Source organism: Macaca nemestrina, chromosome 19 (assembly GCF_043159975.1).
Source record: "Macaca nemestrina isolate mMacNem1 chromosome 19, mMacNem.hap1, whole genome shotgun sequence".
Taxonomy (NCBI): Eukaryota; Metazoa; Chordata; class Mammalia; order Primates; family Cercopithecidae; genus Macaca; species Macaca nemestrina.
In genome coordinates, this window is record NC_092143.1 from 56858256 (window position 1) to 56871333 (window position 13078).

Sequence of the window (13078 nt, forward strand, 5' to 3'; positions counted from 1 at the left end):
AGCAGCAGAGACAGGCTGTAAGCACGGCTATTTAGATTTATGTTGAGGACTCTCCCTCCCTTAGATCACTTGCATGGAAGCCGCCCTTCGCTGTAGACCCTTTCACAAATGATACTGAGCCACATTAGACAAACGCTCTCCAGGGAGAAAGTGGGGCTTCGCGACACGAGGAAAACTGGGTGAGACCGAAAGCCTGGCTGAGTGGATCTGTCTCAGTTTCTCTAGTTCGGGCTTTGGGTAGGTCACTGGGAAGGCAGGAGGGCAAGGAAGGCCTGTTCCCTCACCACAGTAACCCTCATTCCTTCTTTCTTCCTCTCGATCCTGGTTCACTGAGTTTCCAGGGATGTGCAGCTTCTCAGGGTGGCTACAGAACAGTCCAAGTGAAGGGAGGAGGCAGTGGTCAAAAGAGGGTCCAAGAACTCGGACACCCAGAGCTAAAGAAACCCTGATGGGGTTGTGACTAGATCTGGCTTCAAATCTCGGTCTACCAGGCACAGCAGCTACACTCGGGCCCAAACTATTACCCCGTTCCTGGTCTCTGAGGATCTCCATTTGCTTAAACCCTTTGTTTATTTTTATGTAGGGTATATGCTTCAGGTGGTAAATTAAATCTTTCATGGCCCTCCTTAGGTAAAATCTCTCTGTCATTATCTTAAAAATCGCCCCTAATAGAATTTCAAAAAATTACATTTGGAATGCAAAATGTCCTACTCTCTCCTTCTAATAATTCTGGGCCTTTGTGTATGCTTTATCCATCTGGAATTACTGATTCATTCAAACACACACAGACCATGCAGCGTCCATCCTCTTCCTGTGCACCTGGCAAACCATATCCATCCTGTAGATTCAGCGTTACCCTCACTGACGCCCCCAGGTGGCTGCTTGCAAAGCAGTGGAGAACCAGTTTGCTTTTAACTCATTTCTATTAATATTATAGCTTGCACATTTGTAAGATGTAAAAAAAAAAAAAAGTGAAGGTGACCAGCTTAAATTCCAGAAAAAAGAAAACTCTTATTCTAGAAATCCTTTCCTGCTTTAAAACAAACCAACCTCTCCCCAGGTTTGGACACAAAATCCATCTCAATCCTGTGCTAGTGCCAGCAGATGATCTGTGGCAGCTTAGGTGTGTCACCACCCCTCAGCCCCTGTCCCAGGCAAGGACACATCCCACCCACGAAAACTAGGTCTGTCTGGCCCCCTAGGGCTTTGTTCTGCACACTGAACAAATAGCTGAGGCTTTTCCAGACAAACCTTTAGTGCAAATCAGGCTTCAGTGATATTCCACATGCATTAGGTAACAGCTGCCACTACCAACATTCCCTAGTAAAAACCAACACTAGCTAACCTATATGATGAAAATCAATTGGCAAGCAAAACTCCACTGTCATAGTCCCACTCACAAAGACCAATGCCAGCCTCGTCCCTCTTGTGTTGTGGCAGATGCTTAAGCGATGAAGGAGATGCTGGAGATGGATCTTACAAAAGGAGAAGCAGCTCTCTTCTTATGATTCTTCCAACTCCTCCCAGTGTGGCCACAGACTGCAGGTTCCTGCAGGCCGTGCTGTTTCAGTGATGGCTATAGTCTCTGCCTGGGCTAACCGACACCCATCCCCGGCCTCACCTGCGCTCCCTGAGCAATGACCAACCTACTTCCAGTTGGCTAATCCACTGACTCCAACCCACTTCTGGTTGGCTAACCCACTATCCAGAACAAGTCCCTAATTATTTTGTTTATGACTTTTCCTACTGTATGTCTTTTGATTCATTTCTCTCATGGGACTGGTCTAGCATAGTATTACTTCCTTAGTGCATCATGGGAAATTGCCTGAGAAAATGCAAGAGGCCAAGCAAATGAGAATCCTCCAAGTTTATGGCACTTGTCCCTTTCTCAGTGAAGACTGTGCTTCACCCTTCAGCATCAGGGTCTCCCCTCAGCCTCTCCTCACCTGAGTGTTCTTTGTTCCAACACCATGATGCCTGTGGGGGCCCCCTCCCAGACTCGGGGGTCATCCTGTTGGCTCCAAGACAGAAAAAGGAGGGAACGGCAACAGTTAACCATGGATATAAATTTGGAGTAAGTGCTCAGTAATACTGATTGAAGGACTCACAGTGTAGGCTGTGTCTTCCTTCTGAGGACAGACAGGGGGAGGCACACTCCTTGGTGTGAAGGTGTCAGGGGGCAGAAATGGGGAGTGAGGCCTTTTGGAAGTAATGAAGGGATTATAACAGGAAGGTGGCACTGGACCATTCCTCTCTCACTCGGTTCTCTGAGTTGCATTGTGGATGGCAGTATGGTCTAGTGGAGGCATTTTAGAGGTCTGGGTTCCCTGGGGATGGGCTGTGTGTGATCTGGAGCGCTAACGGGAGCCTAGAGCCAGCCCCAAGGAGAGGAAGTGGGGCTGGCTGGGTCAGGCTGTAAGGGGGAGAGAACCTCAAGGTTTCCACGTGGTCATACTTTGGGCTGGAGAGGTGGGACACTGGGTGTGGTAGATGGGAAGAGAGGGAGGAGTCATGAAGAAACACAAGATAAGAAAGATACCAAAAGAATTTGGGTTCCTTAAGGAAAAAGAGTTCTACAGTTGTGCCTTGGTATCTGAGAGGAATTGATTCCAGATTGTCCCTCAGATACAAAAACCCATGGATACTGAAGTCCCTGATATACAACAATATAATGGGATATCATATTTGCATATAACCTATGCATATACTCCTGTATACTTTAAATCATCTCTACATTACTTATAATACCTAATACTATGTAAATAGTTATGTTGTATTGCTTTTAATTTGTATTAGTTTTTATGTTTGTATCGCTATTTTTTATTTTGAATATTTGCAATACTTGGTTGCTTGAACCTGTAGATGTGGTAACCCATGGATATGGGAGGACCAACTTTAGGTCCAAGGCATTACAGAGATTTAGGTCCAAGGCATTACAGCCTTTAGGTCTACTCTGATTTTCTTGGAGCCTGAGACATGTGGCCCAAGGCTCTTTATGACTGTCCTTACTGCCTTTTAATTGAGAAGAAATCATTATTGGAAATAGGACTCAAACTGAGAATCAGCAGGTAATTAGAACATTCCAGTTTCCAAATCCAAGTCCTACCTGCTGGATGGCTTAAGTTTTTACACCTTTTTCCATAAAGTGATCAGAATTGTAAAGAAACACCCTAGCTAAGAAACTGCCTTCATTAAACTAGATTCTTGATTATAAATATACAATTATCACAAAAGCTGTTTCTAAACTCTTGCTGGCTCATCAAGAATAAGATTAATCACCACGACTGGCCCAGTGAGTGGCTGGGAACAGCCTGGGGCCCTGGAGTAAAGGCTCCTCTCATAGCGGCAGGGTAGCCAGGATAAAAGGCTCTCCTGTGTGGGCCCTCCACTACCCGTTGCTTTTATTACTTTTAAGCTACATATAATCTTAGGAAAGATGAGAAGTACCTAAGATTTTATAATGAAAATTTCAAAGACAGTGGAGCTAGCTAGATTTTACCATAACTGTGAGGAATGCTAAATTAAAAGGAAAGCTCTTCTACTTAAAACACAACTGTGGCCTTTCAGATCCCCCAAATATTGGGTTTGGTGCTCCTGCAGCACCCAACTTCTGCCATTGTGGGAAGTAATCAGGTTTTTTGTTTAGCTCATGTAATAACCTACTGTGTGCAATTGCTATCTACAAGTTCTATGATGGAAGGAAAGGTATCTATTTTACTACCATTATTCTACCAGCATTAAGTGTAATATCTTTCATATAGAATGAGCTCAACTACTAATAGCTGAAGAAAGGAAGGAAGGAGGGAAAGAAGAAAAGGGGAGGGAGACAGACTAACCCTGACTCAGCCTTTAAAAAGAGAGGGAGGGAGACAGACTCACCCTAATGCAATGCAGCACTATCTAGAATGGTCAGAGGTGGGCAGGATGGACTATGGTCTAGCCGGAGCTCATGACAGCCCTGAGGGACAGGGGAGGGGAAGGTGACCTGAAGTCTGCAGCAAGGCTAAGCCATCTGCCCCATCTTAATGTACAACTTTGAGATTTGTGACTAACACTTTTTATTCATCATGGGCTACTGATTTTGTCTTCCCGAACAATTCTTTATATTCTTACTTACTTACTTGAAACCAAGGATTCCTCCTTACCTTCCCTCCCTTACCCCAGTCCTAGGGGATCCTAGGCCCCCTACCTCTTACATACGTCACTGCTCCTAGAGGTGTGGCCAGAGCTGATGCATTACCTGTTCATTAAGCTGTATGACCTGCGTTTCTAAATCTTTATCAGATCTGGATGCTGAGCCGCTGGAAGAAGCCCTTTTGGCTGATGAGGGTCGAGAAGGTGTGGATCCTGGTTTCGCTGCTGGACTTGATTTAGCTGCACCTGAAAGCAATCAGAATAAATGAGAAATACTGGTAATATTAAAAATGTGTTTTAGAGATATAGAAAATGAATGATATAAAAGAAGCTTACTATAACATAGATGCCTCCAGTGATCCCTTCCCATGCAGAAGGAGTACAAATATTTCAGCAGGAGGGTACGCAGTTAAAAGGATGGTTGTTTTGGGCAATTTATCTCACCTTTGTGAGTGCTGTTTTTTTTCCTCAAGTAACATGAGGTTAATGCCATTGTCCCTTCTCCCTCTGGAGATGTAAGAGTAACAGAACAAATTTTAAGATTTTTAAGAGGAAAGGTTTTTAGATAAGCTTAAAAATATCACCCTAATTGAATTTCTAACAAACAAAAGAAAAGATCTTATAACCGATTAATACTTCAGAAGAAATATCAATACAAATGTATTTTTTTCTCTTTTAAAACATTTCCTAGCTTTAGCCACTAAAATGCCTAAGAGCAATGACATCTCCATAGCAGCGGGCACTCCTGATGCCCAAACCTTGGTTTCTAAAGGTTATTCTGCAATAAAAGGGCTTCTTGAGAAATGGCTGATTCTAGGGATGGGGCAGGGAATGTTCAGGGTAAGCTGAGGATATCTTGTGTCAAAAAACAAGGAGGTGCTCCAGGATTAATATCAAGAGCTCAAAGGGGCTCCCCACTAGTCACACTTGGGACAGTTTGAATATTAGGAAGAACAATAGCTTCATTTATTGTAATGCACTGGGTAAATAAAATCTATTAATCTACAATGACTGAAGGAGAGATGGGCTGGAAGAAAAGGAGAGGGAGAGGGAGGGGGAAGAGAAAAGAATATAAAGATCTTTTCAATCCTTTTTAAGGAACACTGGCAGTCAGTAAATGTACAAGAAATGCTGGAACTAGAAAATAAATCACAATTTTGTGACATCCGTAACTAATAGGCGATTCAGAAAGGGCTCATCATTGGACATGTAAACTTTAGGTGAGAGGGTTTTGGGGAACAAGATATTTACATGTGTTACTCTAAAGGGGAAAATACACCCTTACAATGAGGAGATCTGAGGGTCAGCACCTTAAGCAAGTGATTCATTTAGCATCACTAATAATGTTATGAAGTGGAAAAATGAAAAACCACTGGTTTCAGGTAAGACCTCACCTATCTGGAGCTCAGCTCACAGTAGACTCTCACTACCTAGAACAACGCACAGACACAAGAATGGCCTCTGCGGCCAAAATAGAAGTCCCAATGTATACGCAATGTACTTCATGGATTATGAAATTCCAAGCCACTACTGGGGGCCTGCCCATTCCCTTTTCCTCCGAACACAGTCCCCGTGAAGTGGCATCTCTGTTTTTCACCATCCCTTCAGTCTGGTGTAGGTGCTCCTTCTCTGTGCTCCCACTGGCCTAATACCCCAACCCCTGCTCTTGTTTAGAGCAAGAAACACATCTTATTCATCTTTGTAACCCCAGTGCGTAGCACAATGCTCAACTGAACATGTATTTGGTTAAAGAGCAAAAGTTTAACTATATAAACAAGCAAATAAAACTTTTGGTGATATGGTTTCCAATTTTACAGTTTATTTCCAACTTCACAGTTTATTAGTATCAACAGATTAGCAAGAGCCGAAGGGTTATAAAGACAGGTATGTGACAGCAGTTACAAGTTTCAACCAACATCCTAATTACAAAGTAGAAAACAGGAAGACCATAAAACTTATATTTGTGTCTTCAGGTGCCTGGGGTCATTAGCTCCGGATGCAAGTCACACCCTCTAGAAACACTGACAGCATGACAGCCTTTAAAATACAGGCCTTTCTGTTAAAAAAAATTTTTTTTAAATAAACTTCTTTAAAAACACAGGGAGGTGCCTAATATACTTTAAAATGAGAATGGTTAAATTGGGAAAGACTTAAAATAGTTTGAATTTCTCAGGATAAATCTGCAGATCCCTGGAAACCTCACCTGTGCAGAAGAGCTTCCCAAGGATTCTAGAGGGCTGACGTTTTGCTTTATTTGTGCCTGGTATATGGCCGTGAGGAACCTTCTTCATCTCTGTTGAAGCCCATATAAAACGCTCCTGGAACACTACCTTCCATGTCCTGCTGACCAAGTTCTTTAACCCAAAGGCAAACCAACTGGGTAAAGAAAACAATGTAGACGAGCAGGTAGGGGAGGCAGGGTGAGGACACCTGATCTGGCAAAGAGCCTTCTCTGAGGCAGCCACCAGCCTAACAGGTGGGGAGAGAGCTCGGAAATATCAAGTTCGTTCAGATCTTTTTATAAGCAATACCTCATATTTTAATATAAAGGAAGTCTAACAGAAAGCAGTGCGAAGACTGCCTATGATCAACACCCCTTACACACACTTATTACACTTAGTAAGTGCCTGCCATGGGCCATGCACTGGAGGCCCCTAAAAATGCCTGAGATGCAGTCTTTGTTCTCCAGCTGAGTTCTCACATGAGCAACAGCTATCTAAGAATTCCCGGTGTGGCACCTTCAATGTTCTCAGGAATAAGCCAAGGTTCTACGACTCCATGACCATCCCATGTGATATGGTTTGGCTGTGTCTCCACCCAAATCTCATCTTGAATTGTAGTGTTCCCATAATCCCCACATGTTGTGGGAGGGAGCCTGTGGCAGGTAATTGAAGCGTGAGGGGCAGTTACCTCCATGTTGTTCTCGTGATAGTGAGTGAGTTCTCACGAGATCTGATGGTTTTATAAGGTGCTTGTTCCCTCTTTGCTTGGCACTTCCTCCTTCCTGCTGCCGTGTGAAGAGGGACATGTTTGCTTCTCCTTCAGCCATGATTTTAAGTTTTCTGAGGCCTCCCCAGCCCTGAGAAACTGTGAGTCAATTAAACCTCTTTTCTTTATAAATTATCCCGTCTTGGGCAGTTCTTTATGGCACTGTAAGAACTAATACACCATGCAATTCAGGCTGTATTCCCTCTGCCTCCTTCCTGTCCCCTACCTCCTCTGAGCAAGCAGGTCTACCACCCTTCCAGTCTCAGCTCAGATGTCACTTTGTCTGGAAGGCCAAAGTGCCCTGAACACTTTCCACTGTTGTGGTACAGCTATTTCTTTAATGCCTACTTCTCCCACGAGCGGAAACGCCAGGACATAGGAGTTTTATCTGTTTTAGTCACCTTATGCTCTCACCACCAATCACAGTGCCTAACCCAGAGACATTCAATAATAGTTTTTATAATTCATTCTATAAGACCTAGCAGAGGCATCTCTTCAGGGTAAGGACACTGGGGGAAGCTTGAGGAGCTGATGCCAATGTCAAACTCACAGACACAAAGAACCAGCAAGACAAGAAGGAAACCAAATAAAAACCATCAGCCTCCCAGAAAGAGAGCTCCTCCTTGGTTTCCTCTCAAGATTACCTTCTGTAAATTACTTAGGCTCCTTACCTACACAGAATCAGGAGAGGTGGAGTAAACTCAGTCAGTCAGTATATGCTTAATTCTGAGTGCTCTGTGCTGGCCTGTCCAAGCCTGTGTCATGCTCACTGGCCCTTCCTGAGGGACACAACCTTGCAGAGGGGGCTCCCCTAGATAGCATGTGATGACCCACCTACCCTGGCAGTCTTTCATAGGCAGGTCAGCAACAACAAAGTGGTTGCAATAACTGAGCTAGGATCATCAGACACACTCATGTTCTGGTATCTGGCCTTATCCAGTCTGATGTCAATTTAAAAAGAAAAAAGTGATGGAAGAAACCGAAGCTGACTGCTTATAATACAGGGCTACCACTAATTATATTCTCAGGATATCATCAAATAGAGCTTGAAAAAAAAAAATGAAATGTTTGATAAGATGTAGAAGGGGTTGTGGCAAGCCAAACCCCAGGGCAAAGCCACATGATCAGGAGCAACTATGAAGAAGCAGAGGACACTGGCCAGGAGCGCAGTGAGGAGACACGCAGGGAGAATCCCCGACTGCGGGAGGCGCTCAGCACAGCTCATGGCAGGGAGGGAGGGTGCAGCTGCTGCAGTTACTGATGCTCTCCCCATTCTAGCCACACACAGTCACTTGGGGAAACAGGTTTTGCTTTGTTTTGTTTTCTTCCCTTGAGGAACTATCCCTTGCTGTTAACAGAGCCCAACTTCAACCTGCCTGTGTGGCTTGGACTCGCCAAGATGTGCTTCAGCCCTAAAATGGCATCTGTGTTCACAAATCAGGCAAAGGTCAGGTGGTGGCCTAGGGCCCCAGGGCTCTCCCACTGGCACACAGCATGTGCACCTCCTGGATCCCTTTGAGATGAGAGAGGTGCAGGCGATGAAAATCAGGCTTGGCAACCTCTGCTGCTCCACCACCTACACACACGTGGGAAGGAAGAACCGCTTCTACCCCACCCTTAAGCCTTGCTAACGGGGACACAGTGCAGGCTGAGTGAAGGAAGAAATGGAAAAAATTCTAAACATTTAAAAATCGATCACTTAAGTAATTAGTATTTGATATTTAAAATGAGAGGGATCTTGAAATTCTACTGTTTGGAGAAAAACTGATAACAGAGGAAAATAAACGATGCATGAGGATATGTGAAATCAGGCCTACTTAACTACATTTTTACCTTCAGATGAATAAATGTGAAGAAATTAAAGAACGGGAAAGGCATGGGAAAGAGTTTAGTTATCTTCCGAGGTTTGGGTAAACAACAACAACAACAACAAAAACCCCATAATTAACAGTTAAACTAAAAGCTCGTTTTCAAATAAATGTAAAGTGGGCTCATTAAATCATCACAAGCTGCAATTTGAAATGGAAGTAATTTACCCCTCGCAGCTGTCACATGATTAAGAAATACTAAATGTATAAAAATAAAAATGAAACCTTTTGTCCTCATTATATTCAATGATTTCATGTTTTCCTTTTCAGAATAAATAATGGACAATATCCTAACATATAGCACAACTCTTTAGAGTTAAGAACTTGTTTTTGTTTATTTGCTGTCTAGGTCTCGCTGTCTTCTAACAACCACACTCTAAAGTTTCTGGGGCTGCCAGATACTCCTTCCCCCTTACCTGGGCAATATAACAAGAATGTTCTCACAAAACTGCACAGTTATCAATGTCATAAACTTAACACTGATACAAGACTTTTATGTGAGCTACCATCTGCATTCCAATCTCGTAAACCGCTCCCAACATGTCTCTGATAGCATCCAATCCTGGTTTTAGATACTGAAGTCCTCAAAAGCTATCTTCTTGCTTCCCAGAATGCCCCACTCCATCAGTGATTTGACTGCTGTACCTTTCCCAGGCCTCTTGGCTCAAGGATGCTTATGTGGAAAACATTTACATAATAGCTTTTAGAGAGTGCACCTACTTTGGCTATAATACAGATATAGATTTTTTTTTTCTTGCAGCTGATTCAAATATTTCAATTTTTTTTTTCAAGCTGCATTGGATGATGTCCTGAGAACATAATGAGCGGTGGCCCTATTTGCAAGTAACCATTTTGCCCTCAAGCTTTTCTACCTCCCTAATTTTACCTTTCAAAACAAAAAGGAATCTTAGAAGCAGAGGAAAATAAGCATCAATTCTGTCCAAGTCCCTGTAATTCTCTGAATTTGCTCACTGGACATGATTTACAATGCTAGTCTTTGAGCAGTTGTGTCTTAATTAATGCCTTTAGGATTTGGGGGTATAAATATGATTCTAAGACATTTTAACCATAGTTGTAAAACAATTCGGAGTGGTCGGATTCACTGCCTCAGTGAAGCCTGGGCGTTGCCGTGTCTAATGTCAATAACTAGTAGCTTGCTTAATGTTTATGGAAAATGCTGCAACATGTTGGGCATATGAGGCCCAATGGATTCAGAAGGATGAAGCAAATCAAAGCACTGGACTTGGCTTTATCCTTCATAGCCAAGACTCTGCTGGAATTTAGAAATTCTTTTCACATAATCTGCCATATTATTCCTTTTGCCAAAATCATAAACAGAGGAGCTAAAAATATGACATTAATACTGTTGACAAGAACCACAGAGACATGAAAAACATGAGCGTGTGCACACACACATGCAGGCGGCCACTACTCTTCTGGTTATGGTCATTCCCAATTTTTCTCTACTTTGAGAGTCCTTTCCCCTCCCAAACCACCCCCCCAGCCCTTCTCACTCAAATGAAAAAAACCCAGAGCTGAATAACTATGGCAGAAGATACACTGCATCTGTACTGATTCACTGTGGATGGATCTGATATTACTTTATTATCCCCCGCACTTTGACAAGGAGATTATATTTTTTAACAGATAATGAGCTTGGTTAAAAAAAAAAGTAATGTCATTGCTGGAGAAAGGGTGTGGGCTAGACTGATGAGGAGGGTGAATTCCACAGGAGGAGGACTTCCTCGGAAACTGAACTGACATCAGAGCCCTCAGACTGCAAAAGGATTGCCAGTCCCTACAGAATTCTGATTACTGCAAATTCAAGTTACATTGACCTGGTCTTTCCTTCAAAACTGCCTCCATACTTTCACTTTGTAGATTCTGTAATTTGCTCTGAGTTTAGGGCAAAAAAACACCTCAGTGGACAGAGTTCAGGCCAAATGAAACTTTAACAGGGTTCTGGGATGCCCTGATTCATGAGATCTTTGGGGGTTGGTTTTTTAATTCTGAAATTGGCAGTTTACAGCTTCTGTTCTGACCAATGCAGCCAGTGGTCAGGTTTGCAGCTCTTCCTTTTCAGTGGAGGCTCTTAAAAGTGGGCAGTCCTCCTTGAGCAGCTAGGGGCAGCTCCACACAGCAGGCACGAGCCACGCCAATCTCGTGGGAATGAAGACCTGGTAAGGAATTGGACATCCTTCACCTGCCTCTAGGGAGGGAGTGACTGCAGTGGTCAAGAGTGGGGGCTCAGCAGCCAGAGAGCCTTCCTAGGGGTCCCAGCTCCACCACTTCCTGACTGGTGTAGCTTTGTGGCTACCTTGCTTGCTTTACATTTAAGAAAGGAAGAGCAGTGCCAACTTCCCAGAGTTGGGAGGGGTACATGACTTAATACCTGGAAAATGATTACACAAGGGTCTGGCACATAGTATGTGCTCAATAAATGGTAGCTTACATTACTATTATTACTCAGCAAATGAGACCTGATTCAACTAATGATGCAAAAGTACACTTGTTTCCCATTTCTAGATACTACTAAAATAAAACAGCTGAAATACTAAGAAAATAAGGCTCATGTTTATTTAAAGAACATTTTTACAAAAATTGATTAACCCAGTTTTTACACAGTGAACAACTATTGTATAAAGAGGCACAACTGCATCATGTAAATATGCTCAGCTTCAACAAATTTGCTTTTAGAACCAAAAAATGTGATTAACCCATAACCCACCGATGGACTCCAAGGCATAGATTCCGTCCATTCCATGCACTCCCTATCTATCTTCGTCTGTGCTTCTTCTAAATTATCCTAATTCGTTCACTTGTGCAAACTGTTATTGAGCCATAACCCTATTACGCACCTGAGAAAGCTAACAGGCAGTTGAGATCAAACAATGAATGAAACACAAAAGATGCTTGTCCTTGTGAAATTAACATTCTAACAGGGGAACTAGACAATAAATAATAACATAAATTAGTAAGTGACAGAATAAACTAGAAAATAAGTGCTATGAACAAGAGAAAATCAGAGCAGGGTTGGGTAGAGAGAGCTGGGTTGGGGGTGGGCGAGTAGCAATTTTAAATAGGAATTTCATGGAAGGCCTAAGCATCCACTACGGTTCTTCCTCCAGTTTCAGTTTTTCAACTCAGACCCATGGTACTTTCACGGGCCACACTCACACCAAGGCCACCCAGAAGAACAGAGGTCAGAACAGCAAGCACTAGCAGGGCAGTGCCAGGTGCCCCTCTTGCTGGGAGTCCCGCAGCAGTCTGGCACAGACACAGGAGGCGAGAACCTCCTGTGTGGGGTCACTGTGGCTCAAAAGTCTCATTCTTCACAGAAGCCAACAGCTCTTGTAGCAAACTCCATAGTCACAACTTCCAGGATCCCTGCAGGGAACATGCTAGCTGCAGGAGTAACCCTTCCTTCTTCAAGGTCTCTCACAGTGAGTGTGAGACCTGAGCCAAGACCTGAGGCAGGAGAGGAAGGTGGCTGTCTGGACAGCCAGGAGCAGAGCAGGCCAGGCAGAGGAAATGCTGAATGGGGGTGCAAAGGCCCTGCCTTCCCCACTCAGGAGCCAGGTCAGCTGGGTAGGGCAGGGTGAGAATGGGATACTGCAGGTAGACAGAAGGTCAGACATGTACTGGAAGGGCAGGTCAAAAAGGACCTCGCAGGGGAAAAGGGAAGCCAGTGCAGGATGCTGAACAGAGTGACATGAGCTAGCTTTGCTTTCAAATGGCTCACTCTGCCTGCTGTGTTGAGAACAGACCAGGGAGGCTGAGGGGAGATGCAGAAAGGCCAGCTAGGGGGCTACTGCAATAATTTCCCTGGGTATGAGCAGCGAGTGCCTAAGACAAGATTCGTTGTGCTTTTGGTAAAGTACCTGCAATGGTATAGTTTAGGAAACCCTATCCTATATCCTACAGAACAGTCACCAAATGTCCAGCAATTTCACAAAATACACGTTTTGCAATGTTAACAGCAACAAAAAGACATTCTGTGATCAATGGCATGTGCTATTGATTCCAAGGGGAGGGCTTAAGAGAAAATGGGCAGTAACAAGAGCTATGAGTCAGCCTGTTTCCCTCCC

The 13078-nt window shown here is 43.7% G+C and overlaps 1 protein-coding gene across 4 annotated transcripts in view; it reads right to left on the reverse strand.

The window, feature by feature from the left end:
• LOC105498746 (microtubule associated protein RP/EB family member 2) overlaps window positions 1-13078 on the reverse strand; it is a 162450-nt gene that overhangs the window by 11170 nt on the left and 138202 nt on the right. For all 4 annotated transcript variants that reach the window (XM_011771060.3, XM_011771052.2, XM_011771071.2 and 1 more), the window contains one exon: window positions 4241-4380. In XM_011771060.3, coding sequence (XP_011769362.1) covers window positions 4241-4380 — 140 coding nt within the window. The remainder of the gene's footprint in view (window positions 1-4240; window positions 4381-13078) is intronic.